The sequence below is a fragment of the Chiroxiphia lanceolata genome, chromosome 6, assembly GCF_009829145.1.
Source record: "Chiroxiphia lanceolata isolate bChiLan1 chromosome 6, bChiLan1.pri, whole genome shotgun sequence".
Classification (NCBI taxonomy): Eukaryota; Metazoa; Chordata; class Aves; order Passeriformes; family Pipridae; genus Chiroxiphia; species Chiroxiphia lanceolata.
The window spans coordinates 11,922,540-11,947,273 of record NC_045642.1 but is presented as its reverse complement, the minus strand read 5'-3'; the positions used below and the strand labels follow the sequence as shown (position 1 = coordinate 11,947,273).

The following is a 24,734-nucleotide window of genomic DNA, read 5'->3' as shown; positions in this document are numbered from 1 at the left end:
TGGATACAGCCGATCAAACCCAACCTTGTCTTACTGCCATGCAATTGAAGCTCATGCCTTGTGAAGGTCGGACAGGAGTAACATGGACTATCTGAGGCAGGGGAAGAGAAAGACTAATTCTGATTTCAAACTTTGTCTAAAGAGTACTCATGCCTCTGAGGGGTCTCATCTCTGGCCAGCAACTGGGTGCCATCCTGCTGTCAAGACAACTACAGCCACTCAGTTTAACTTTCTGCAAACTCCTCCTCCATAAGCAAAAAGTTGAAGCAATGGCATAATATCAGCACACCACACTAAGAAAGCTTATCTGTTCCCTGAAGGGCACTTTCTGTGCATGTTTCTAAAACATGGGTGAAGCAGTCTGACAGCTTTTTGTTTGTTACTGTATTACTCTTACAGTGATATGACTAGAGAAATGTGCCCTTGTTCTTCATCTTTAACTTCATTTTATAAGTTTTACCCTCTCTCCTTTGTCGCTTTGAAGAGTGAATTTCCACCTGCCTAGGTCTCCAAAGACCTCTGTGCCTCAAATTTGGACTATTTTTCCGACACAATCAAGGGTATTACCATCCTCTGTGAACTTTCCAGTCACTTAGTTATGCAATTGCACCCCAACAGTTGTCTGCCTCTCACCCATACACTGACATTCATTACAACCTTTGAAGATGGTCAAAACAGTTTTCCTACCAAAAGCTACACTTCTTTTTTTCTTTTGTAAGAAGCACTAATAATATTTCTCACAACACATGACTTTTATGTAAACAACTGAAAGGAAAAAAAAAAAATCAGATGCAGGATTTTTTTTCAGCACCTGAAAAAGCAGAAAAGGAACAGTTGCTAAGTGAAAGATGACGTTAAGGTGCCAAAGTAAGGCAGAGAGAAGGAAACACACAGACACTCTCTGCTTTCTCAAATACTACAAATACATGCTCAGGTGATATGTAATACTGAATATGTTCAGAAGGAATAGCTAGTACAGACTTGCAGCACAGCTTCTGTATCAGGACAGATTGAGAGTACAAACAGCATTTCAGAAGCTGCCACTGCCTGCCTTGACTTATACTGACCTATAAGTGAGCTGATATCCCTCATACCATCGTGTACAGACCAGGCAAACCTATACCATAGACCACAGTTGCACTGCCTGATGTGCACAGATACACTCCAAGTTTTTGGGTCTCCATGGTGAGAGGAGCAAAGGATCACAACTACAGATGAAGTAACATAAAATACACAGATTAAGAGTCTACCCCGTACATGCTGAGTACACAACGTGTCTCTTCTTTGGAGGCTGCATCCTGTATCTGGAGGAAAGTTTTCAAAAGTTTACACCCCCAGCCTCTCTTATCATAATTTTCTTTAGAGGTTCTGACCTTGTGGAAATGCAAAATAAATTCCAGCTATGATGACAAACATGACCCTTGGTACACTTTCCAGTGTGCATAGATGTGGCTGGATGCCAGGTGCCCACCAAAGCTGCTCTGTCACTCCCCCTCCTGAGCTGGACAGGGGAGAGAAACATAGCAAAAAGCTCACGGGTCAAGATAAGGACAGGAAGCAATTCTTCACCAATTACACTAATATCATTTGGGAAAAAAGGTGAGTAACTAATTATCAGTCAAATATGAGTAGGATAATGAGAAATAAAACCTTAAAAACACCATTCCCTCCACCCCTCCCTCCTTTCTGGGCACAGCTTTACTCCCAGTTTTCTCTACCTCTTTTCCGTCAGCAGCACTGGGTCCTCGGGAGTTGGGACTGTAGTCAGTTCATTGCACGCTGTTTCTGCCGCTCCTTCCTCCTCAAGGGAAGGACTCCTCTCGCTCTTCTCCTCCTCCGGCATGGGGTCTCTCCCACAGGAGATAGTTACACTCTTCTCCTGCTCCGGCATGGGTTCTCTCCCATGGGAAACAGTTACACTCTTCCCCTGCTCTGGCATGGGGTCTTGGGAGACAGTTATACTCTTCTCTTGGTCTGGCATGGGGTCTCTCCCCCGGGAGACAACTCTCCACAAACTTCTCCAAGGTGGTTCCTTCCCAAGGCTGCAGTTCTTCATTAACTGCTCCAGTGTGGGTCCCTTCCAAAGGGTGCAGTTCTTCAGGAATAGCCTGCTCCAGCGTGCGTTCCCCCCAAGATCCCAGGTCCCGACAGCAAACCTGCTCCAGAGTGGGCTCCTCTCTCCACGGGTCCACAGGTCCTTCCAGGACCCTGCTCCAGCATGGGCTTCCCACGGGGTCACAGCCTCCTTTGGGCACCCACCTGCTCTGGCATGGGGTCGTCCATGGGCTGCAGGTGGATGTCTGCATCCCCATGGGCCTCCATGTCCTCCTGCAAGGACAGAGCCTGCTTCCCCACAGGCTGCAGGGGAATCTCTACTCCGGCTCATGGAGCACCTCCTCCCCCTCCTTCTGTGCTGACCTTGGTGCCTGCAGGGTTGTTTCTCTCACATATTCTCACTCTTCTCTTCTCTGGCTGCATTTGCTCCTGCGCAGTAAATGTTTCCCCCCCTTAAATACATCATCCCAGAGGCGCTGCCACCATCACTGATGGGCTCGGCCTTGCCCAGCAGCAAGTCCATCTTGGCATTGGTTCTGTCGGACATGGGGGGAAGCTTCCAGCAGCGTGTCACAGAAGCCACCCCTGTAGCCCCTCTGCTACCAAAACCTTGACAGTGTAATGGATTTATTCAGATTAAGAAGAAATAGCATACTTTGCTTGAATTTATGAGGGAATTTTTTTCATTCCCTCTTATTCACTTTCTTTAAATATCTATGCATCAGGGTTTGATTTTCTTCTGGCTTATGTCACAATAAATCAAGACTTACTAAAGAGAAGTTACTAAATATGCAAACTGATGCAAAACGTATTGCAGGAAGATTTAAGGCATTGACCTGATACAAATGTACACTTACAAAGAACAAAGTTTCATCTAAAAGCATTTGCATTGAAAATTAAATTATACCACTGTATCTGACTGGTTACTGTATGTTTCATTCTATTCATTTAGCTAAACAAGCCAGGAAAATGAGGAAATGTGTTGAGCATATCCAACTACTGAGCATCATGTGAAAAAAATTGGCTTAACAAGAGTTGTTGGGGTTTCTTTTAGTTGAATGCATCTTTGAAAAACTCTTTGAACTATTTATTCCCCAATCTGTTGGCATACACACATAAACCGAAAAAGAAAAATGAAAAAAAAAAAAAAGGAAGAAAGAAAGAAAAAGAAAAAAAAGCCAAGCTGTGACTTGCAATGCTTGTTACTATCATGCTTATTTACCTAAGAGTCCAGACAAGGCCAAATTTAACTTGACCAAGGGCTACATCTGGCCCTAATTCAGTTTCACTGAATATTAACAGAAGAACAATCAGCCAGTACTCGAGCACTGCCCACACCAATATTCAGAAACATGATCTAAAGGAAACTTTCCAAAAGATTCAGACATTGGCTTCTCTCTGCTTTTTGCTGCCCATAACCGTCATCGGGAGCAGAGTTAGGTCAGGGAAAGACACTCCCCATGACTTTCTTCACTGTGATCAAGGGTAACATAAACGTGTCCATTACTCATCCAGCTGAAATGAGCCTCCCAGACCAGATTTCATCACCACACCTACAAGGGCTGTGGGATTTCAAGCCTAAATTTGGAATCAGGATATCATCTGGAGGATTTATATATCCTTTATAAACATTTCATTCTCACAAGACCTTGGCTTCTTATAAAACTGTGGATTTAGTTTTACACTCTTCTGTTGGCCTATTAGGTTTTATAAGGAGTTGGCCAATACATTTTTACTTTTCACTTTACTTTTTACTTCTTATAGGAGAATTTGTATGTATCATAACCCTAACAATGAAAACGTTTTGCTACCACTGACATGCAACAGGAATGTTGCACAGTAATAAGAAACTGCAAGTTTTACTTAATTTAGGGCAACTAAACTTTAACTTAGAGCGACTAAAAGCAAATAGATATTTCTCCTGTCATCCATCCTTTCCTTCCAGGACAGAGTCAAAAATAAGCTTCATGTCACTACAGGAAGCTACATAGATAGCATCAGGCAAAGCAGGAAGAAAAGGAAAATGCTGTGGCACAAGTGAGGCAATACCAACACCTGTGTGTACGGCAGCAAGAAAAAACAACTAGTGACATTTATAAGCTCATCAGCTGTGACAATATTTGCTCTCCAAAGACTACAATACTATCAACAAACTCCTTACAGTAATCCACGGGCTCTCAAATAATGAGCATTTGAATCAACAAATTGAAGTCCAGATTCTAACCTAAGTTAGAACCTCACAGAGTTTGACCCACAATACTGATTTTTTCCTAAAAAGCACAAACCTGTGACTTCTGATATTTATTCAGTGGGAAAAAAATGCAAGCTGTCTCATAACCCAGAAAGCATATTATACAAAAACAAACAAACAAACAAGCAAACAAAAAAAAAACCAACCAACAAACAAATCACCAAAAAAACCTGAAACCAGGCATCAAAACCAACACAACACACAAAAATGTGCCAGCAGCACTGCATGTTACACCGCATTTCTATCTCAGCAATTAGCCAGCAGTTAGAAAAGTATAGTTATATTCAGCCTAGGTGTAAACAACTGTGGCCTCTCTCTAATGGACTAACACTTTCTATACAATAAAACCAAAACTAGCTTAGTATATCCAAAGTACGCACCCCAAGTATGCCAGAACAAAGTGTGTCATTCCTCATAAACATTGTCATCCAGAGAAATATCTGAGGGCAAATGCATGAGTATGATTACTGCTGCATAACTTAAAAATCACCTTTAAGCATTAAAGAGAAAAAAATGGAATCTCATCAAACTAAACAAGAAACAAGCATTTAACCATGCAGAGAGATTAGGTTCTGTCTGAAAACAAGAGAGATAGCGGGAGGAGGGGAAGAGAAAGGCTGTAAAAATGAGTTTTAGTCCACAAAGTTGCTAGTCCCACACCAGAGCTGCATACTCTGGCAATTAAAGCCAGTCCTACCTTCAGTAGGTAGCCTTACCTTCAGTAAGCAGAAGGCTGGTGTTGAGTTCCTGCCTATGAGCACAAAGTCCCCCTCCTGCAAAACTGGTTATGGGAAATGACAAGCCTCTGACAAGCACACAGCCATCCACCACTGCTGTCGCTTCAGCCTACCCAGACTTACTCAGAAGCTCTTCCCTCCTGGAAAGGTACAGAATGGAGACGTAGGCATTCTTCCCTCAGCCCCGCATGCCTTGCTGTAGCCTCTGCCTGCTTCCCTTGTCAAGCAGCAAATGACACAGCCTGAGCGTGTTTGTCAAACCTCTATCCCTTTGTATGCTTAAAGGGAGGAAGCTGACATTAATGTTTAACAAAGCTAACAGTAGCAAAGCCTTTCTCTGCAATCTCACATGCTGGCTTTGAAGGCACCGGTGCGTGAGAAATCTGGCAAGAAGTTTGCTCCTGGTAGCCCACAGCTTGGAAAAAACAGCATTTCTCAGGTTTTTGTTTTAAAGTTGCAGGGAGCAACAGTTTACAATAAATTCCTGAACCTCTAAACTGAGGCGATCCAGCTGCCTGTTGCTAAAGAAATCTTAAAAGCTGTATCAGGTACCAAACCACATGCACACAGACACAATGAGCAAGCCTGCCAGGCTCAGCATGCATCCTGAAGTCCACATGGGTGACGGTACTGTTTGACAGGAAAGGGAGAGGTTAAAAATCCACATTAAAATACCTTTAGACCTCTGCCAACAGTTTCAAATGGACACAGGCTATCTGCCATCTCCCCTGTTTGCCTATGTTGACATAATTCCCAAATCAGCAGCAAACCAAGGGGGCAGAGGTTTCATGTGAGAGCAGTCTGATTCCTGGGCGTTTGTTCAGTTGTCTGGACTGACAGGTCCTCTTTTGGCCTCAGCTGCCACGCAGCCCTGCCGCTGTTCCCTGGGCTGAGCGTCCTGCTGCTCATGCAGAAGGGGAGCCAGCTGGAGATACCTACACTGTGATAACAGGAGGATTAACCAACGCTCCCCTTACCTGAATGTCACCAGTACTGCCCCAGCCCAGCCCACAGGAGCCCCCTGCACCTGCCTGCCAGCATTCACTGGAGAAGGACCTTGTGAGGTTTTGCTAGCAGAACTTGGAGCATAAACCATTTCTCTGTTAGTGCCATCTCAGTGAATTGTGTTTTCATAGTTCATTGTTACCTGGAAAAAGCTTACATCTGAGAAATGGTGATGCAAGGTGAGCTTTAGCTTATGAATTCAAAATGAAAAATACCATTTCTATCTATTAGCTGCTGTTAACTGTTTGTCACAAAGGTGTACTTGCTGTACTGCCACAGTATTGTAGATGACCTACGCTGAAGAAGTCACCTTGCTTTGCAGACCTATCACTTTCTTTCTATAGTTAAGGAGAGAAGAAAACAAATTAATACTTGTCATTTACTCCAGCATTTGTCTACAGCTCCGTCATAATAAAATATTAACACACATTTGCATTAAAGTTAATTGTTAATATGATAAGCATAAAATATTTTCTTTATAAAAATATTGCTTTCACAAAGAGCTTCAGGAGCAACATATGGGTACTCTGGACAAAATTCTCATATCTGGATAATGGGAAACTTGCAAGATATTTAGGCTCCAAAAAAAACCAATCAGGTTGTCACAGGAACTGATGTTCCCATTGACTACAATATCATTTTATGGGTTGACTCAATAAATCAATTTATATTTTTTTAAGTGCTATTTGACTGTTAGGAACATCAAATCTTTTACAACTGTTATATTTAGTTGTGCTCTCAGCACTGAAGTTATCCTACCAGATTCCTGCACATTGCTGCCTGTTGTTCAACAGCTCCAGGGATCCACATTCCCCTGTGGCACAGTGCCAGTTCTATATGCAGGAGCTGGCCAAAATGGAAATAACCTCAGAGTGCATGATGTGAATCGCGAAAAAAGTTTTGAAAAAGTCTCCCAGGAACTATGGGCATTTTTGCATGTATATATTGTAATAAGATGAATGGCACCTGTGTATTTCCATTAGGTCTTATTTTCCTGGTTGCAGAAAAAAAATCTTACAGTTTCTTTTGCTTTTAAAGGCCATTTGCTGTTAATGTTTGTTCCTCAAGGGCAAATGTAAGGATGACATTCGGTGTGGAGACTGAATCAAGCACGGAGCTAATTCCCAGTTTCATGACACAACAGCACCCGGTAAATAGTGATTATGCCATTTAAAGAATGAAATCTGTGAGGATGCTAAGTTGGTGCACTTCTTGCTTTGTTTTTCCAAGCATACATGTTTCTTTTCCAATTAGGGAAGAAACATACAATATCTGTCTCATTACGGTCAGATTTTCCTTTCAAATTCGCTCCTTACAAATTTTGCTATTTCTTCTTCTAATGTTCTGTTCTGCCCAAGTGGAAAATATCTTCTTAGGATGACTGAACAGTGCATCAAACTGGTAAGGCAACACAGACTCTTTCATTTCTAAACCACTGATTCAAATTTGGACTGATTAGGGCACAGAACGGAAATTGTTATCCCACACTGATGGCTTCTCAACAGCTCAAGTGTAAAGAGATGAGCATCCTAGACAGCTCCTCATGGCCAGACATTCACAGAACAGGGAATATCATTAGCAGTGCTCATGACTTGCATCTTTGTTGGTCTTTTCAGTGAGATTACCAGCATCTTCCTGGTCCAGAAGGCAACAGAGTTTCATTACAAAGAACAACTTCCTCCAGAAAAATTGAATTATTGGCATTATAATGTAAAAATATTATGCACTTGACTACTATGCTATGTTCCCTGAGGACATCTGCCTCACATTTTATTGCCACCCAAAAAACAAATTCACACAAGACTTGTGCTCTGATTCTCTGATGAAGTGGTGAAGTCTCCTTTAAGTGTTTTATCATATATCTTTCTCATTACTTTTATTCACTACATTTTACTGCAGTAAAAGTACTAGAAAGATATCAGAAATATTTCCAAAACCATGTTGTTGTAATTGTTTTCTGCAAAAATATATAAGTTTAGTTCAGGTCTTAGTACCACTGAGTACACTAATGTAAACATGGTGATTAAACAAATAAAGATTGCAGTAATCTAAGTAGTCTTTGTACTGCAAGAGTTGCAGTTTCCAGTGTTTTTGGCAAATATAAACCGTATTAGAAGGGGAAAGGTAATTTTAATGATAAGGTATGATTTGCTGCATATAAAAGCATAAAGCATTCAAAGTGTTGTGATAATTATAATACAATGGGAAATAATTCACCAGAGTAAATCCCTGCAGACTCCAAGTAATAATAAATCCAACTCGATCTGAAACTGTGTGAAGCAAAATTCAAACAAAATTTTAGGGTTTATTGGGATTCTTTTTCTTAAAAACCTGTACAAATGGGAGGGATATATTAATAAAACTTCCCTCTAAGAAAAAGTGATTTGTTTGAATGACAAGTGCATATAAAGTTATGTTTCTTCCTGAGTGGACTTCTAAAATTAGAGTGAAACAAACCAGCAGCAATAGAAATGGAATAGTAAAATTCCCTGTCCCCTACCAACTCTTTGGGGAAGCCAAAACGATGTATCCAAAAGTAGGTCTATTTGTTCAATTCTCTCAATCTAATTAGAAGCTAGTACCTCATCTTACAAACCATTCCTCTCTTATGTCTCTAGACCACTGTACTTACAATAATATTTCTCCAACCCTGCCTAAGTGATTTCCAGGGATTTTCCGTATGCCCTCTGATCTGCCACCCGGAGGTCGCTGCTGAGCAGTGCGAGGGAGGGGAACATTCTGCCTCAGACCGTCGGAAATCAGCAGGTCACCGGTGCCGAGATAAAGGACAGCAATAAAGTCAAACCCTGCATTCGAACTCTTCCCAGTTTCAGGGTCATTTGGACCAGCATTCTGACTTGTTCCCACTGCAGATGTTTCTGTTCCTGATGACAGTAGGCGCCCTCCCAGCTGATGCACCTCCAGCCGTACAGGGTAAATAACAGCTCTTATTCCCTCCTGAACCAAATGTAACTTTGCACTGCTGGGAACTGACCTGCTAAAAATTTTTCAGCTGCATAGTTCAAGCTGTTTCTGCTTCTAAAGGAGTACGATACTTGCTAATAGATTTCACATCAGTTATTCAGTTTTCACAGTTGTTTGGCCGAGGTTTCTTTGAACTGTTTTCTAAACCTCAATGATTTAAACAACAACAAAAAAGCTGTGTCTCATCATGGCTCCAATAACTTAGCATATGGTTAGTCTTACAATTTTATTAAATCACTATTCTTCCTATTCTCAAGCTCGCTGTCAAAATATTAAAACTTGATTCTTTTCTAAAGTAACAAACATTTTCTGCAGGTTTTGTTTCACAAGTTCATGAAGAGCTTGAAGTGTTCTCTCTAGTATTTCTGAGCAGTAGACAAATAGTTTTGGCAGGAAAATCCATCTCAGCAGTTCAGTGTGAAGTGCCTCGTCTCCTTGAGCCACACTCAGCTGCCAGGAGTTCTGCAGCAGAGCCAAGAGATCCCAGCCCAGGCAGCATGGAGAGGGACACACCGAGAGCACATGAGCTAAACTCACACCACTGACCTCTTGGTGCTCTAACAAAGTCCGCCAGGGCTCCTCTGACTGGGAAAACTGGGAGATGTTTTAGCCCACCTAATGGGGCAATTGAAGATTTTATTTTAAAATATGTGAAATGAAGATTTGGCTTCCTGCTTTATGCACACATAACTCACTCTCCTTTCCAAGCTGGTCTCACTCCTCCCTCATCAGAATGCACTGGAAAAAAAAAGACCAAAACTTGCACACCCAAATATGCACAAAACAGCAACCACTAACTTATCAAACCCCATATAAATCTCCCAAAAGTTGTAAGCAACCAGCAAACAGTTTTCTGTTCCTGTTTTTTTTGCATCTACATCTGCCTGTCTCCTCTAGAGAAAGATTTTCACTGAGGCACATCACTCTTGTGATGTTTTGATAAGCATTTCAGCACACAGTCGAGGCAGCAGCAAACACACCAGCATTTTTTCCCGTAGCACCAAACTGAATTGGCATCCAAAGAACCCACTGAACTTTCAGTTAAGTATGGCTTAAGAGGAATAGCACAGCTCTCCACAGCGATCTATTACCCATGTTTTAAGGAGACTCTTTTAAACCATGGAACTAACTGCAGAACCCAGGCAAAGAGCACTTTTCACCTCTAATTAAACGCAGCCTTTCACCTGTAATTGAAATGCAGACATCCACAAGGGAAAGATGCAGCTTTTCTATCAATCACAGCAATACTGTCCACATACTAAGCAAATAAAGAGGAAGAGATGAGAGAATAATTTATCATAATTACTATAAGACAATGGTAATCACACATAGAAAGTTAGTGGGAAAATTGTACACATTAGAATTTCAAATAAGATCAAAACATCATTGTTTCGGAGCAACACAGAGAGCTGAAGATGCATCCTTTGATTTCCAAGTTATTGCATTCTTCATGATGCTCTCCACTCAGAAAACTCAGGGCATGTAATAAATATCATAGTTTTTAAATTTATATTCACATGAAATGCATAAATACAATACATTTTGCTTATCTTACTACTAATATTTTTCTTACAGCAGGATCAGGGCTCCAACCATGGTGGATGCAGAGTTATCTCCCTTCCCACGCTCACAGTAATGGGGAGGGAGTTGCTCAGTGTCAGTCTGCCTTATCTGCCCCTCAAGTCATCCACCCTGGGTGTGAACACAGCTCTTTTGCATGAGTCACAAGGTAATTCACTGTCAGTGCAGACAGACTGGACCACATGTGAATGAATTACCTGACAATAAATATAGACAGTGCCTACAGTTTAACACAGAGATGAGGAGCACTGGTTTAGTTTGTTTTTTTTCTTATATTAGGAGTCATAATAGAAAAGTATTGAATTTATAAAAATTAAAGTCATATTGTTACATATCTGGTAACACAAGCAGAAGACACTACAGTTGCATCCATGAATGGATGTCCCTAAACGAGAGACAAGTACTGCACAGGCATTGCCTCTGTGAAGACAATACTTCTCCCTATAGAGATGGGTTTTCCTCAACACATGAGATCATCTTTGAAATGAAAAATTTACTGTGGAAAGGGAAGAGAACAGAGCACTCTCAGAATGAACCAGCAGAGCAAACAACTGCCACCCACACTCCAGCACTGACAGCAGAGCACTTCTTAACCCCAACACCAGGCATATCTGCACATTCTTTTACTGAAGAATTCTGGAGGTGTCAATTCCTGAGGCAAAGTATTTCTAGTCCTCTGCCCAGGCCACAACCACATAATCCTTTCAAAGGAAGCAAAGTATTTCAGTTGGATTTATTAATGTGAATCGAGAATTTATTTCATCTTAAAATAAATAAATAAATAAATACACTGGCTGTAAAACTGAATGAGTTTGGCCTGACTAGGGCTGATTTTGGAAGTGATCACACATCTCAGAGTTTTAAGGCTGAAACACAGACACAAAGCCTTCCTTCACCAAAGATTTCTCTAAAAGTTTTCTTAGTTTCTAAGATCTTTCTAAGATTTTCTGCCTTCAGATGCAGATCCAGATCTGGCCTCTGGTTTACCTAGCAGCAAGTGAATGCATTGACCTCAGGAGCCTTCCCTGTGAACTTCTAATTTTAATTTTACCTATGAATAACAACAGCAAATAATTCCCCCACTCGTAATAAAGCTGGACACAACACTACTCCATGGGCTTACTTTGTTAAACAATGTCAGTCACTATTTTATTTGATAAATAAAGAATTGTAAACAATTCGTCTGAAACACTCCTAAGGTATCTCTAGAGTTATATTAGTTGAGATCTGATTTATGTGGTGCACCTCTATTGCCTTCACTGGAGGCAAGCTAGCTCCACCAACTAAAATTCTGTCCTGTTAACCTACATTCTGAAGAAAGAAGAAGTTCTGAGCCACAAAGCCAGTGCAAACATATCTCAGCACATGCCAGGCTAATGAGGCTGACAAATTGTCAGTGACAGCAGGAATGTCCTCACACAGTGCTGGGAGATAAAAACCAGAGCCTATATTTAGAGGTTTGTGGGTACCCAGCTCAGTTCTTCCCAAGCAAGGAGAAAGATGCAACTCATGATATCAAATTCCAGTTTTAACCAAGTAAGAGTACATTTGGTTCAAAGATTCAACTAAAAGCATTTAGAAAGAAGTTTTATGACAGTTGTTAGGATAGACACTTCGCAACCTGCAACTTTGTGCTCACAGCAATTTGCAGATATAATCCTTAGCACAAATTTCTGGTGTCTTGCTATACCACCCACTGACATCAGCACCCTCAGTTTATTGTGCCACTGAAATTATGATTGCTCAGCTGGAGAATATCCTCCACCAACATCCTCCAGTGAGGACACCACCTTTCCCGTGCAGATTGGGTGGAAAGACAACAGCCCACATCACAAAATGCAATCCACACTGAAACTCATATGATTCTGGTGACATAGTTTTCCTCAGACACACGGCTTCTGAGAGTAGTTTTCCTCAGATATTGTCCTTTTCCACAGCTGGAATCAAGATTGGTTTCTGCTTTGTCTATCTTCCCAAACTGAGCCCAGAGGCATTAAACTAGAAAGGTGTTCTAGCTCGTCACGGCAGTCCCCCTATATATACTACTGAAGTCATCATGCTAGTACAACACACTTAATTGCAGAGTTCACTGTAATCTTTGTTCGTCTTTGTTCACTGTAAATGGTATACAAATGTGTTTAAGCTTTCAAAAGCTCTCCCCTAGTCTCCAAGGTGGGACTCACACGCAAGGCACAGCCTGCACCACAGAAAATATTAGAGACAAACAGAAATTCTGTCACTTGCAAACACACTGGGAGAAGCCTCTATCAACAAAATCTGAAATTATTTATGCCTCATTCAATACTCTCAGACAAAAAACTGTAAATCAATGGGCTCCTCTAAAAACAAATTCTTCCTGTACTCCAGTAGTATATTGCAGCAGGTAAGAAATGTACAAAATGGCTTGAGATCCAGAGTTAAGAGATGGTATATTAGCCAGAGATAATGACATTAGGAATGATTTACAGAAGTTCTGTAGCCACATTTACTCTAAACACTTTTCAGCTCTGGTCCCTGTTGCATCTAGCATCTTAAACTAAGCTACAATCTTCAGATGTAATGATATATTAATATATAATTATTTTGTTTAGAATTTTTTTTTCTCCTTGTCTCTGTTATACTATACAGAGTACAAGTTTGAAACCTGTATTTTCTTAAGTAGAGCATGACCTCATAGACATAACTATAGGCCTGTTTTAATACAGTATAGTGTAAAAGTGATTTTTAAGTCAGAGGTCGTAGTGCCATTTCTACAGTCACCTTTGTTTGCACTGGAGCAAGCACTAGATTAGGACAAATACCTCATGAATTAATTCATTAATTAAAATTAAGTTTCTGCATAAAACACAAAGACCCCAGATAAATATTAATTCATTTGCTAAGGGAAAACAAACCACATTGCAAGGAGAGAGAGCTTCAAACACTGCTATGCCTTTCTTTGACTTCTGTTCCCTTAACGTGTCCTCAGAGTTACACTGATCTGCTTAACCATGGTGCAATCAAACCAAGTAGTCATTTGATACAAAAGGGTCATGAACTAGCTTCAAGCATGCTCTGGGCTCCCTTGTCCCTTGTTGAACAGCTAAGAAGATTTCACAGAGCTGCTTCCTGCCAGAACTGCCAAGAAGTCACTTTCAGCTACACATAAGGTGCTTTCCTATCCTTCTGTTCCTTGGCGTTCACCTCAGTGACTCACGAGGAAGGATTAAAGTTGCGCCCTTGAAGTTCACCGAAAGCCAGAAAGTCTCATTTTGGAAGCATAACAATCCTTTTGCAATTTCTCCAATTTGCTTCCTGTAATTGGCTCTTGTTCCAAAAAACATCAGAATGTCCCCACCGGCTTGGACCCGAAAAACATTCCTGGTGCAGGCTCAGTCACTGATCATGATGGTTAGCAGGTGCCTGGACAGGAGAAGCTGCAGTGCAACTTCAGCAGCTTAACAGTCTGTTGACTCACAGATTTTGTTTCTGTGACTAAAAGGCTTTGGAAGATTTTTCTTCCATGAATTTGTCCAATTGCAACATCCCATAGCAATAAGCTTCATAGTTTAAAAACATGTTGCAGAGAAGTGCCTTCTTTTCAACTGATTTTCAACCTGTTGTCTTCTAATTTTATTTGATTTGTGTCAGTTCTCAAACAGAAAGAGGGTTTTTTTCCCCCCTATTTATCCTCACTGTTCCATATATCATTTCAGAGACTTATATTACTTCCTGTTCCCCTCCAACCCTTTCTTCTCCAGGATGAAGAGTCACAATCAATCTACTCTTGCCTTGTAGTGAAAATGTTCCATATCAACCACCCTTGTCATCATTCTGCAGTTTTCCTATTCAGAGCACAGTCAAGTTTGTCTCACCTAAACCACACGAAAACCTCTGTTTGTAACAAGTGCTGAATGAACCTCCAGTAGCTTCAGAAAAAATGCATTAGTGCAGATTTATTTATTTAAATCACTTCACTTTCTTCAAATCCAAGTATTTTCCCCTCCTATGCTTATGGAAGAAACCCATGAATCACACAACCAGTTTCTCAGGAGAGACTCAGGGAGTTACCCTCCCAAATAATGTCTTCACTCTGCTCTGTCTCTCCCTCATTTCCTAAACTGCCATTCACACAAATCTGGTGGAAAAATGGCTCTGGTGGCTCATGTGAATCCACATCCTGGTGAGGACCAAGAGAACCTTAGTTACTTCAAGAATCTTGATGCTTGTTCCTTACTTGTAGGCACCTTCTTTTTGAAGACTTTTATTATTAAAATTTAAATCTGTGATCTACAGGGATCTGATTCACAGCCAAAGCAATTAGAAACACTTCTACAGACTTTACTGACCTTTGCTTCTGACCCATAATGAATCACAAAAGGTTGAACCAGCTGGTGATACTACATCACTAAATCATAGAATCATTCAAGTTGGAAAAGACCTTTGAGATCAAGTCCAAGTGAACAGTCTTGAAACAATAAACCTCACCAAAACTAGGACTGAGAAGAAAATAACACTAAAAATATGCCATAGCCACCAGGAGATTAATACACCTATGTTGCACCAATATCAGCACTAAATGAAACTCTACTACCACGAACTACAAAATACATTTGCAGATTTCCAAATGTGCAGCCAAATTCCATACCAAGCAGAGAGAGTGACTGTTCAGTTTAAGCGAATCTTTGAAAATGTCTGCAATAAATCCTGAAAGCCTCGAACTTTTATTATGTCAGTACTTATTCCACTGATTTAGAGCCTGACTAAAATGAAGAATCCTCATGGTTGACTCAAATAACATCCTTTTACAGAGTTTCTCAAAGACAGGTGAAGAAGATTACGTAAGGTAAAATAATGGATGGAGAAATGGTGCATGACCACCTATTCATTTCCCCACTTGTTGTGCAACTGCAACTCGAAGATTTTCCTTAGCTTCAGGCTCACATTTGTACTTACAAAATCTTTTCCTGACAAATCCTAATCAAAACAGATGATGATGATAAGGAAAGACAGTTATTTGACAGTTACTATCCATTAACTTAGTATCCCACAGTACTTTCTAAGCTACTCAGAATGCAAAAGATTTTAAAACAAAACACTTGGTCCAAAATTTTGCTAAAGTCTAGAGCCAAGTTGCCAGCACCAATCTGTATGCACTGATGGAAGGATGATAAGCAACTTGAGAATGCCAGATATCAGAGATCTGGTTTTAGTATCTACATTTGCATATTTCTCTAGAAATTCCTCTAGCCACTCTGGGCCCTCTTTATTTTATGTTTTTAGTGTTTTGTACTAAGAGACGGCAAGTACACAAACTAACAAATTGGGATGTGTACGTGGATATCGAGTCCATCTCTGCTGAGCTTCAACACAGCATAATATTGCCTAATAGAAACCACCAGAATGGATGCTGGTTATCTCTATCTTTATTTGTACATTTTAAACAGCAAAAGGAGAACAGCACCAGCAAGAAAAAAGGCAGATCAACCTGATGACAGATTTAAATATGGGAAGGATGTGACAATGCCACAAAGGAGGTCACTAGCACAGACAGGATTAGGGTCAGGGTTCTAACTTAAGGCTCTTGATTGTTAACTCATTGCTACTTTGTAGACCAGCCTATCCCTTAGTAATCGGGATGAATCCATTTCATCCAACTCAGGAAAATTGCCTGGGATTATTGTGATTCAATTATATGTGTAGATAAGTGGGAAGAAGGTGTGGCAAAGAGTTGAAAGAGAGAAATAAGTTGTTAGATAAAAAAGGCAATGCAGAGTCAGCCATGGAAAGGACTAAAAGTGAGAAAAAAAACCAGATTGTCTAAATGAAAAACAGAGATGTGTCATTAAAAAGAAGTTTTCCTTTAAATAAAACCAGAAAAGAAATAAACTACTAAAAATACATTTTTCATACTTCCATCCTGAAAAATCTCAGAATATAATTTATATTTTCTTTTTTCTATTGTTTGTGTTTGGAAAACTTCAGAATACAAAGACAGGTATGACAAACCAAGCCAGCATTCAACAACACTTTAGAGCTGACTTGCAGCTCCCCTATAGGATCAAAGCCAACTCTCCTCAGTTTCTCTATCTCAAATTCTCTATCTATACCAGCTATTCTGGCAGCTGCAATACAGGGACTTTTCACCTCTGACGTTTCATTCTCGAGTGAACAAAATCAAACAGTAACTCTGTGATCCCCTCACCAGTATCACGATGTTTACTATTGTATTTGAAACAGTGAAGTTCTGCCAGCATAATCCTTCTGTGCACATACTGTACTTCTGTCAGCTAGGAACAATTGTGGTACAGCTTAGCAGGTGTGGTACCCCAAGTCAGATATGGCTAAAACAGATGCCACCTGGCCTGGACAAAGTGATCGCAGCATTTTTTTGACATGGGTGCAACCCACACCCCCATCTCAAAATGTCCAACAAATAAATAGGACCTCTACTGCTTCTTTCCTCTACAGCATTCATGTCTGGGCACAGATTCATTTTACTGCAGCCTACTTACTGCCCTACAGAGTTACTTGCTGAACTTTCTATGGCAAAGAGCATCTTCCTTGCTTCCATGTCCGATATGTAACATAAAGGTATTACTGCAGTATGGAGACTCTATAAGGTTAGGGGCAAGTTATTCCTCCTCTGTGCTGTTTATAATAGTGTAAAAGTCTTTTTGAGACAAAACACAAGAAAAATTAAGTCACTGGCATGTTATTGTGTAACACAGTACAGAATAGTCCCTTAAAACAGAATAGGATTGTGTAAGAATCCCCTGGAGAGCTAGACAAGATGCTACAGCAAGGACAGGGAGATATGTCAACAGACACATCATGGATTTTAGGAAAGGCCCTGCACAGTTTGTGTGGCTTTCTGCTCACCTAGCTGACAACCAAAGTCTAGAGCTTTGCTCCCGTGATAAAGCAGTTTACTCAATAGTTCTTTAACCCGATAGTTGTCTAAACATTCCTGGTCAAAGCACAGCAAGGCTGCACAGTGGGACTGCAGATTTAAATGCAGGATTTACAGCTGACAGTCCCAGAATGAGAGCAGCTGGTGAGCTTGTCCTGCATGGCCATGGGCTGAATCAGTCAGCATTACTTTGTAAAGGCTGTGGCTGAGAACAAGACTCTTTCTGACATGGATAGGAGAACCTGATGGCTGCATGTGATTTGCTTACTTCCATATCAAAGCAACATTCCAAAGCAGAGTTGCCCAAAGAAAATTTGTCCCTTCTTATACTCAAAACACTACCAATGCAAACCAGAGAACAAGGGAGCAAAAACTCACTCTACCCTTCTTGCATTTTCACTTTACCAATTCATGTCTGTTATTTAAAGGCATGTGCAGCACCGCATGCAGCCGTGTCACATCCTTCTGATGGACTGGAATTTTATTAGGATAGTGTTTCTTAGCCAGAAGTAAACACGCACAAATTTGCAAGAGCACTTTGATTTCTGATCTGGTCTAAAAAGACTGATTTCCCCAGGATTGCCAGGTTTGGGGATTTAAGGTGTCCTTAGCTACAGTTTTCCCCTAAATGTGAATGATCTACTTTGCAAACTACTTTAATGCTATAGAAAGGACAAATAAGCAAAGCAACAGAGATGTGCCCTGTACTCTACATTCAGCCCTTTCCCACTCACTGCCTCATCTGCAACAGGAGACAGTCTGACCACAGTCTGTGACAGCAGATACAGCAGAGAAAACGTGACAGAAAGCAATACAAAACAAACTGGAGGTTGACATGCAGTCACATGGCTGAGAAATTTAGCCCAAGCCTCCTGAGGTCTACATAGCACCTTCCACACAGGTTCTTCCTTGCAATCACTTTCCTTATAACCAGATGGAAAGCAGCAACAGCCCAACAGAAATACACCAGAAGCAGACCTTCCCTCATACCTCAGTTCCTCCTACCCCTACAAAAAAACTTCTCTCAGCCAAGAGATGTGTCAGAATGGAGTCCTTCCTTTGAACAGAGATTTTGTTCCAAAAATGGACAAACCTTTCTCAGAATCTTGCAGTTCACCACTTACCTATCCAGAGTGTCCTGGGGAACTTTACTCCCTCCAGCTCTGCTGTTGACATTGGCATTCTTGTTGGCAGTCATGGTCATTTCTGCTTTCTAGAAATGTAGATATCTGTGAGAAGAAAAAAATTAAAGCTTCAACAAGCCCAAATGACAATCAGCTGCTAGAACTATTATGCTGTGTAAAGGCAGAACTCTAGGCTGCTTTTCATTCTATAAAATGCAATCAGTCTGGCTATGATCCTGAGAAACTAAACCCTACCTCTCTACTGCTGCTCTTTCACATCCACAGCCAAATTTATTAGAGCCCAGTGCTATAAAGGGAAATATCTTATGGGAATTAGGTGTGTGCATCAGGTTCTGACCTGTCTGATGAACAGAACTTGATACCAAGTTCACAAAATATTACAGGTTTGGTGTGGTTCTTCCATCCATCAGTGTATTTGGAGAACCCAGTAACTGCATTGCGTGATACTTGCGAATACCATAACTATGACTGGCATTTTGACCACACAAAAGCTATTCCAAGGAATGAAGAAAGCTTTCTCAATTTTAAAATGCAGCTCTATTATGGAAACATTTTCTAATAGTGAAATTTATTCAATAGTGGATTTGTTGAATATAACTTTCAAATCTGTTTGTGGTCTGAAAGTATCACAAATGGCTTTCTCTATTAGACTCAATTTTTTAAGTAAAACTGTATTAAGGACACTTTTAAAACCTCAAGTAATATAATGAAACTTTAGCAATGCCTAGCTATGTTTTAGTATTATGGTAATCCCAAAAGTTGTGAATCCAGTTAAGTGTCCAAAAGATGGGTCTTACTTTTTGACATTGTTACACTTTGGCAAAGAAGCAGCCCAGTACCATGATTTATTTTGCTTTCATCCCATTATCTTAAATAGGAATGTCATGATGTGACTGAAGGGAGAATATGATGATATGGATATAGGACAGGATGTAATCCAAAGCATACAAAAGTGGTAACCCCCAACATCATGCTCCTATGTTGACTATATCCCACGTTTCTCAGGCGCAGAGCACAGCTCTTAGTGGCCATTTCCTCTGTCACTGCAATCTCTTGAGAAATATTCTGCAAAATGAAGGAGGAAGGTATTTTCACATCATGATAAGATTCCTAAAATGCCAATGGAGTCCCTTGAGAACTGTACTTATTCCATCTGATGCTGAAGGAGTCATTTATCCAGGATTCTGTAGCTCTGCTGGTACCACTCTGGGTGGTTTCTGAGATGTTGCTTAGTTTATAAACTAAAATATCTACCATGGTTTACAGCACTGCCACCCAGGGTCTGACCAGAGCTACCATTTTTTACAACCATTAATGGCATAGCTAATGCAAAAATAAGGAGTGTTACGAAACTTCTTGTTTACTCAAACCCACAGTAAGTCCAGACTGCTTGAGAAGCCACTGTAATGTGATGCTGAAAAGCAAGCTGGGAACTGACAACACACAAAAATCCCTGTACTAACAAAGCCATTGCAGTGAAGGGACATTCTCTAAACCACTTCATTCCGAACAAACACAGTCAGAAAATCTCCTGCAGATTGCAGCTCCAGAGGCAGAGTCAATCATGCTGACCACAGACTCCAGGTCTACTTGTCCTTCTCTACTGTCTTGTATCAATTTTCACAGATTAACTGGAGATTTTTTTCCCCAGTTGGTAACATTTTTTTTCCTACACTGAAGCTCCCCAAATTCTTCCAGCGTCTCATTGTTATTGTTAGTGTTACATTATCAAGATAACAGGACTGTTACAGAACTGCTTGTTCCGACTGGAAAAGGGATTGCTTGGGACAAGAAAGGAAGCCTGCTGCTGCTGGCCAAGCTTTCTAGGACTGTACATTCCACAGGGAGCAAACAGTTTTTTCAATGTTTTCCACTCACTTTCCACTTCAATACTTTTACAGTATTAAATCTGTCTAAATAACATATTAAAAACTAATAAGAGAGAAATCAGAGACGTGGCATAAGGAAAATAATAACTGCTAGCATGCATGAGTTACATTAATTTTCCAAGATTTCCTTTTCTGTGTAAGACAAAAATGAGCTCAAGAAACCCTCAAAAAGATGGGATACTGACCAACATATGAAAAAAAATAAAATAGTAGTTGTTGTTTTCTAAGAATCCACTTTTCCCATACCCAAAATTCAATGGAAAAAAAAAAAACATGTCAAAGTTTGATAAATATCATTGTGGTCAATATTTTAAAAAAATTATTATTTAAATCTCACATTTCAAAGCTAGCTTACATGTCAAATAGGCCAAACTGATTTGTTTTCAGCAAAAGAGGAATTGAGTTCTAGAAGACAATTTCACAAGATATTTCAAATTTAGTGAGATAAGTATATTTCTTCCCATGCAGTTGAGACTCCTGTATACATGGTGCTATCAGATGACTTTCGCATGTAATTTTTCTTTAATGTTTATTTTGGATTAATATTTTACTACAGGTGATGCTGCATATGCAGGGAAAATGCAAACAACCTGAACATGGCAGAAAAGTATTCAATCAACAATTTACAGAGGTGCCTGGAAGCAAAGGTTTATACCACCACCACTCCAAAAAACCCTCAATACACCCCCCAACCCCTCCCAAAAAACCCCAAAACAAAGAGGGACAAAGAAAAGAAACCTAAACCAAATTTTATGGTCACATAGCAAGTTATTTTAGAGTCTTCAAATGAGTGTGACAGCCCTGCAAGTTTATTGAATCATTGTATGGTAAGAATCACATCCCTTGGGCCTGGGTGAGAGCATTCTTCAATAGAGTGTTTGCAAATTATTCTTCACAGAGCAATGAAAACCAAAATCTCTCAAGTGTTGTGACATACTGTTAAAAACATATCCAAAAATAGTCATGTCACACAGATTCCACATTGCCTGGTAAACCATCTAACTATATTTACAAATACAACAGAACTCTTAATTTTTAGACAAAGTTTAAAGAATTCCTCTGAAACCCTCATGTAGCCATAGTTTGTGCTTTACTCCAGACATGGTCTCACTAGTTTCACTGGGACAGATCTCAAACTGGCAATTTAGTGAGCCTAGATGGTAAAATCTGGGCATTCTTCATTATTACATCAATTTTGCCTAAAACCTCCACAAACCATTTATCAGGATCGAAAGGTAAACATGACAGACAAATATAAACAAAATATGTGTCATGGCAATATGGGATCTACTGCTCGTGCCAGTCAGGGTTCAGCATCCTGACTGAAAATGGCTGCTGCAGTGCACATATTTCCTCACAGATTTTTGTCATTGCAGGAAACCCCAACAACAGAATAATCCTTATGAACCACCTGCCCTGCTCCTAAGGGTATCCGTATATTTTTAAAATTAAAGTGTGGCCTGGAGCTTTCTAATGGACAGATGAGGCACTGAAAGCCATCACTCTTTGGGCTAACAAACCTTAAGGCAACATTGAATCTCTAATTCCATTAACAAATGTTAGCAGGGAAGAGGTAAATCCTATGCTCCTCCCCTCTGCAGTTTAAAATTATTCTTACTTTCCTAAAGCATCCCAGCACTTTGGAAGCACCCATTCTTAGTCCCACCACAGTGCAAGTGAACAGGAGCAAGGCTTGGAGCAAGCACCTGAAAAGTCAAAGCAACCAAGAGTGCTTTATTCACTCCTTATGTCCTTCTAAGGTTTCAAGAAAACCTTCTGCTTTCTGATACACCCTGTGTCCATCAGTGAACACTTTCCAAGAACTGATTCCCTCCTCTCTTTCTGTGGAAGGTGAATAACAGTGAACCTGGTTATTCATGTCTAGGCTCAGATGCCTTGAGCAGTGTCTATACAAAGTGTCTCAGACCAACATGTTTTAGAGAAAACATTGTCATAAGTTGAATGGTGACATCTTCCATTCTGTTAACATAACAGGAGCAGAAGGGGACTTTTCAATTGCAATGTATTCTGTTCAACAGAATGCATGTTTTTTGTTTGTTTGTTGGGGTCTTGTTTTGTTGGTTTTAGTACTGTGCTCAACATCCCTTCCTATCCATATGGGCCTGGAGACAGGAAGACATAACAGGGAAGAACTACAGGCTTTTAAAACAAACTCATGCTTTGAAAAAGTACTTCATAACAAATACAAACTCTCAGAAATATATTAATGATAATCAATTCGGTCTACTTATTTTTCTCTTAAGAGTAGTTGCAACAATGTCTCTAGGCATTGAGAATTCAGTTTAGCATGTTAATATGCTTTTCTGAGTGCTTTAGGGAAGCTCACCCACATTTCAAGAGGTGTTGTATAGCTAAGCTTTTGTTTAGGAGTCACAAGTTGCTTCGTGGCAATTTGCCTACTCTCTTCCAGTAACATAGATAATTATGTCCTCCCAGAACAACATCAGTTCTGATGAACTGGAAAGTCCAACAAAATTTTTAAAGATTCCTGCCTTTAGAGGGCATCTGTAGAGACTCCAAAGAACATTGTTCCAAGAACTACGTGCTTTTATCAGGCATATCTGCTCTATAAGTTTTGCCACTTTAAGTTTAGCCACCCAATACCATCCAAACTAAAAGAGCTAAAGGACCTGCTCAGCGAGGACTTGGAGTGGAGATACTTAGAAAGTATTAATCAACTATTTCATCCCAAATTCAGTCTTTGCAGGACACAGACTATGATGACACCAACACACTTCTTAAAACACAAGAAATTACTGCCTTCAAGGGGAGCCCTAAAGGCTGGAAAAACAGACCTTGTGCTATCAGCAGTGTGTACCTGCCTGAGTCATATTACACTGCAGCGCAATCTGTAAGTGAGAAAACAAGATCAAGCCATTCACACAGCTACATACACCTGAGTGCCTGACTGAGAAAAAGTGACTAGGACCGTGTACAGTTTTGGGCTGCTCACTTCAGAAAGGGCATTGAGGTGCTGGAGTGTGTTCAGAGAAGGGCAACAGAGCACAGGTCTGATGAGCAGTGGCTGAGGGAGCTGGGGGTGTTTAGTCTGGAGAAGAGATCAGGGGGACCTCATTGCTCTCTACAACTACCTGAAAGGAGGGTGTAGCGAGGTGGGGGTTGGTCTCTTCTGCCACAACTCAAGTGAAAGGATAGGAGAAAATGGACTTCATTTGGGTCATGGAAGGTTCAGATTAAACGTTAGAAAAAAAATTCACTGAAAGAGTCGTTAAGAATTGGAATAAGTTGCCCAGGAAGGTGGTAGAGTCACAGTCTCTGAAAGTGTTCAAGAGGTGTCTGGATGTAGGACTTGGGGATATGGTTTAGGGGTGATTATGGTTGAAAGTTGGACTAGATGACCTTAAATGTCTCTTCCAACTTTGATGATTCTATTTGTGGATAACAGAACAAAAGGAATAGGGTTTGTAAAACTTCTCATCTTTATAACACTGCAAAAGGCACAGATTTTAACTGGTATTAACTTCACAGTCTCATCCAAAGTTTCCCTCCCCACAATCCACAGCTTGTTTCCAATCAAGTCAGTGGGCAGTCTCTCTGCTAAGTCTTCCCAATCAAGATGACAAGTTTACTTCTAGCACAAACTTCCCAGTATAACCAACAAGGAGTGGTGGACTTGGTTGTCATTGACCCTTGCAATGCCAACCCACCTTCTCAGCAGTTCAGTCCTCACTGAAGTGACCTGGTACCACAAGGAAACTGATGTTTCAGCAGTCATTGGAGGGGAAAGAAGTTACCTCCCCTCAGCATAGGCTGGCAGTCCTGGTTAGATGCAGAACCAGGCAGGTGAAAAGCAGGCACACTGCCCTGAGCTGGGACAGCTCTCTATTCCCCCCTCAACCCTCCTTTCCTGTTTTTCTGCCACATAAAATGCTTTTCCCTTTTCTGACACTCATGCACTTGCCTGTGTTGTACCTTCCTCATTTGTTTCCCTCACCCTCCTTTACCTTCCTATTACTTTATTTATCTTCCATGGAGCTTCGTTTTTTTTCCCTTTGAATTGAAAATGGAAAATACCTGGTGGAAAGAACAGACCTCACTTGAAACACACCACAGTCCAAAGGTAAAAATTCATCACTGAGCTCCTCTATTACTCTTAGCACTGCTAGGGCAATCACAGCTTCCAAATGAAAGGGAAACAACATGAAAATCAAA

General features: G+C 40.5%; 1 protein-coding gene across 7 annotated transcripts in view; it reads right to left on the bottom strand.

Moving 5' to 3' along the window:
* DENND2B (DENN domain containing 2B) overlaps positions 1–24,734 on the bottom strand; it is a 171,747-nt gene that overhangs the window by 80,153 nt on the left and 66,860 nt on the right. For 5 of the 7 annotated variants that reach the window (XM_032690116.1, XM_032690117.1, XM_032690120.1 and 2 more), the window contains one exon: positions 18,631–18,735. In XM_032690116.1, coding sequence (XP_032546007.1) covers positions 18,631–18,710 — 80 coding nt within the window. In that variant the 5' untranslated portion in view covers positions 18,711–18,735. Of the gene's footprint in view, positions 1–1,718; positions 2,441–18,630; positions 18,736–24,734 lie in introns of those variants that run through there. The other 2 variants (XM_032690114.1, XM_032690118.1) reach the window with 2 other exon arrangements.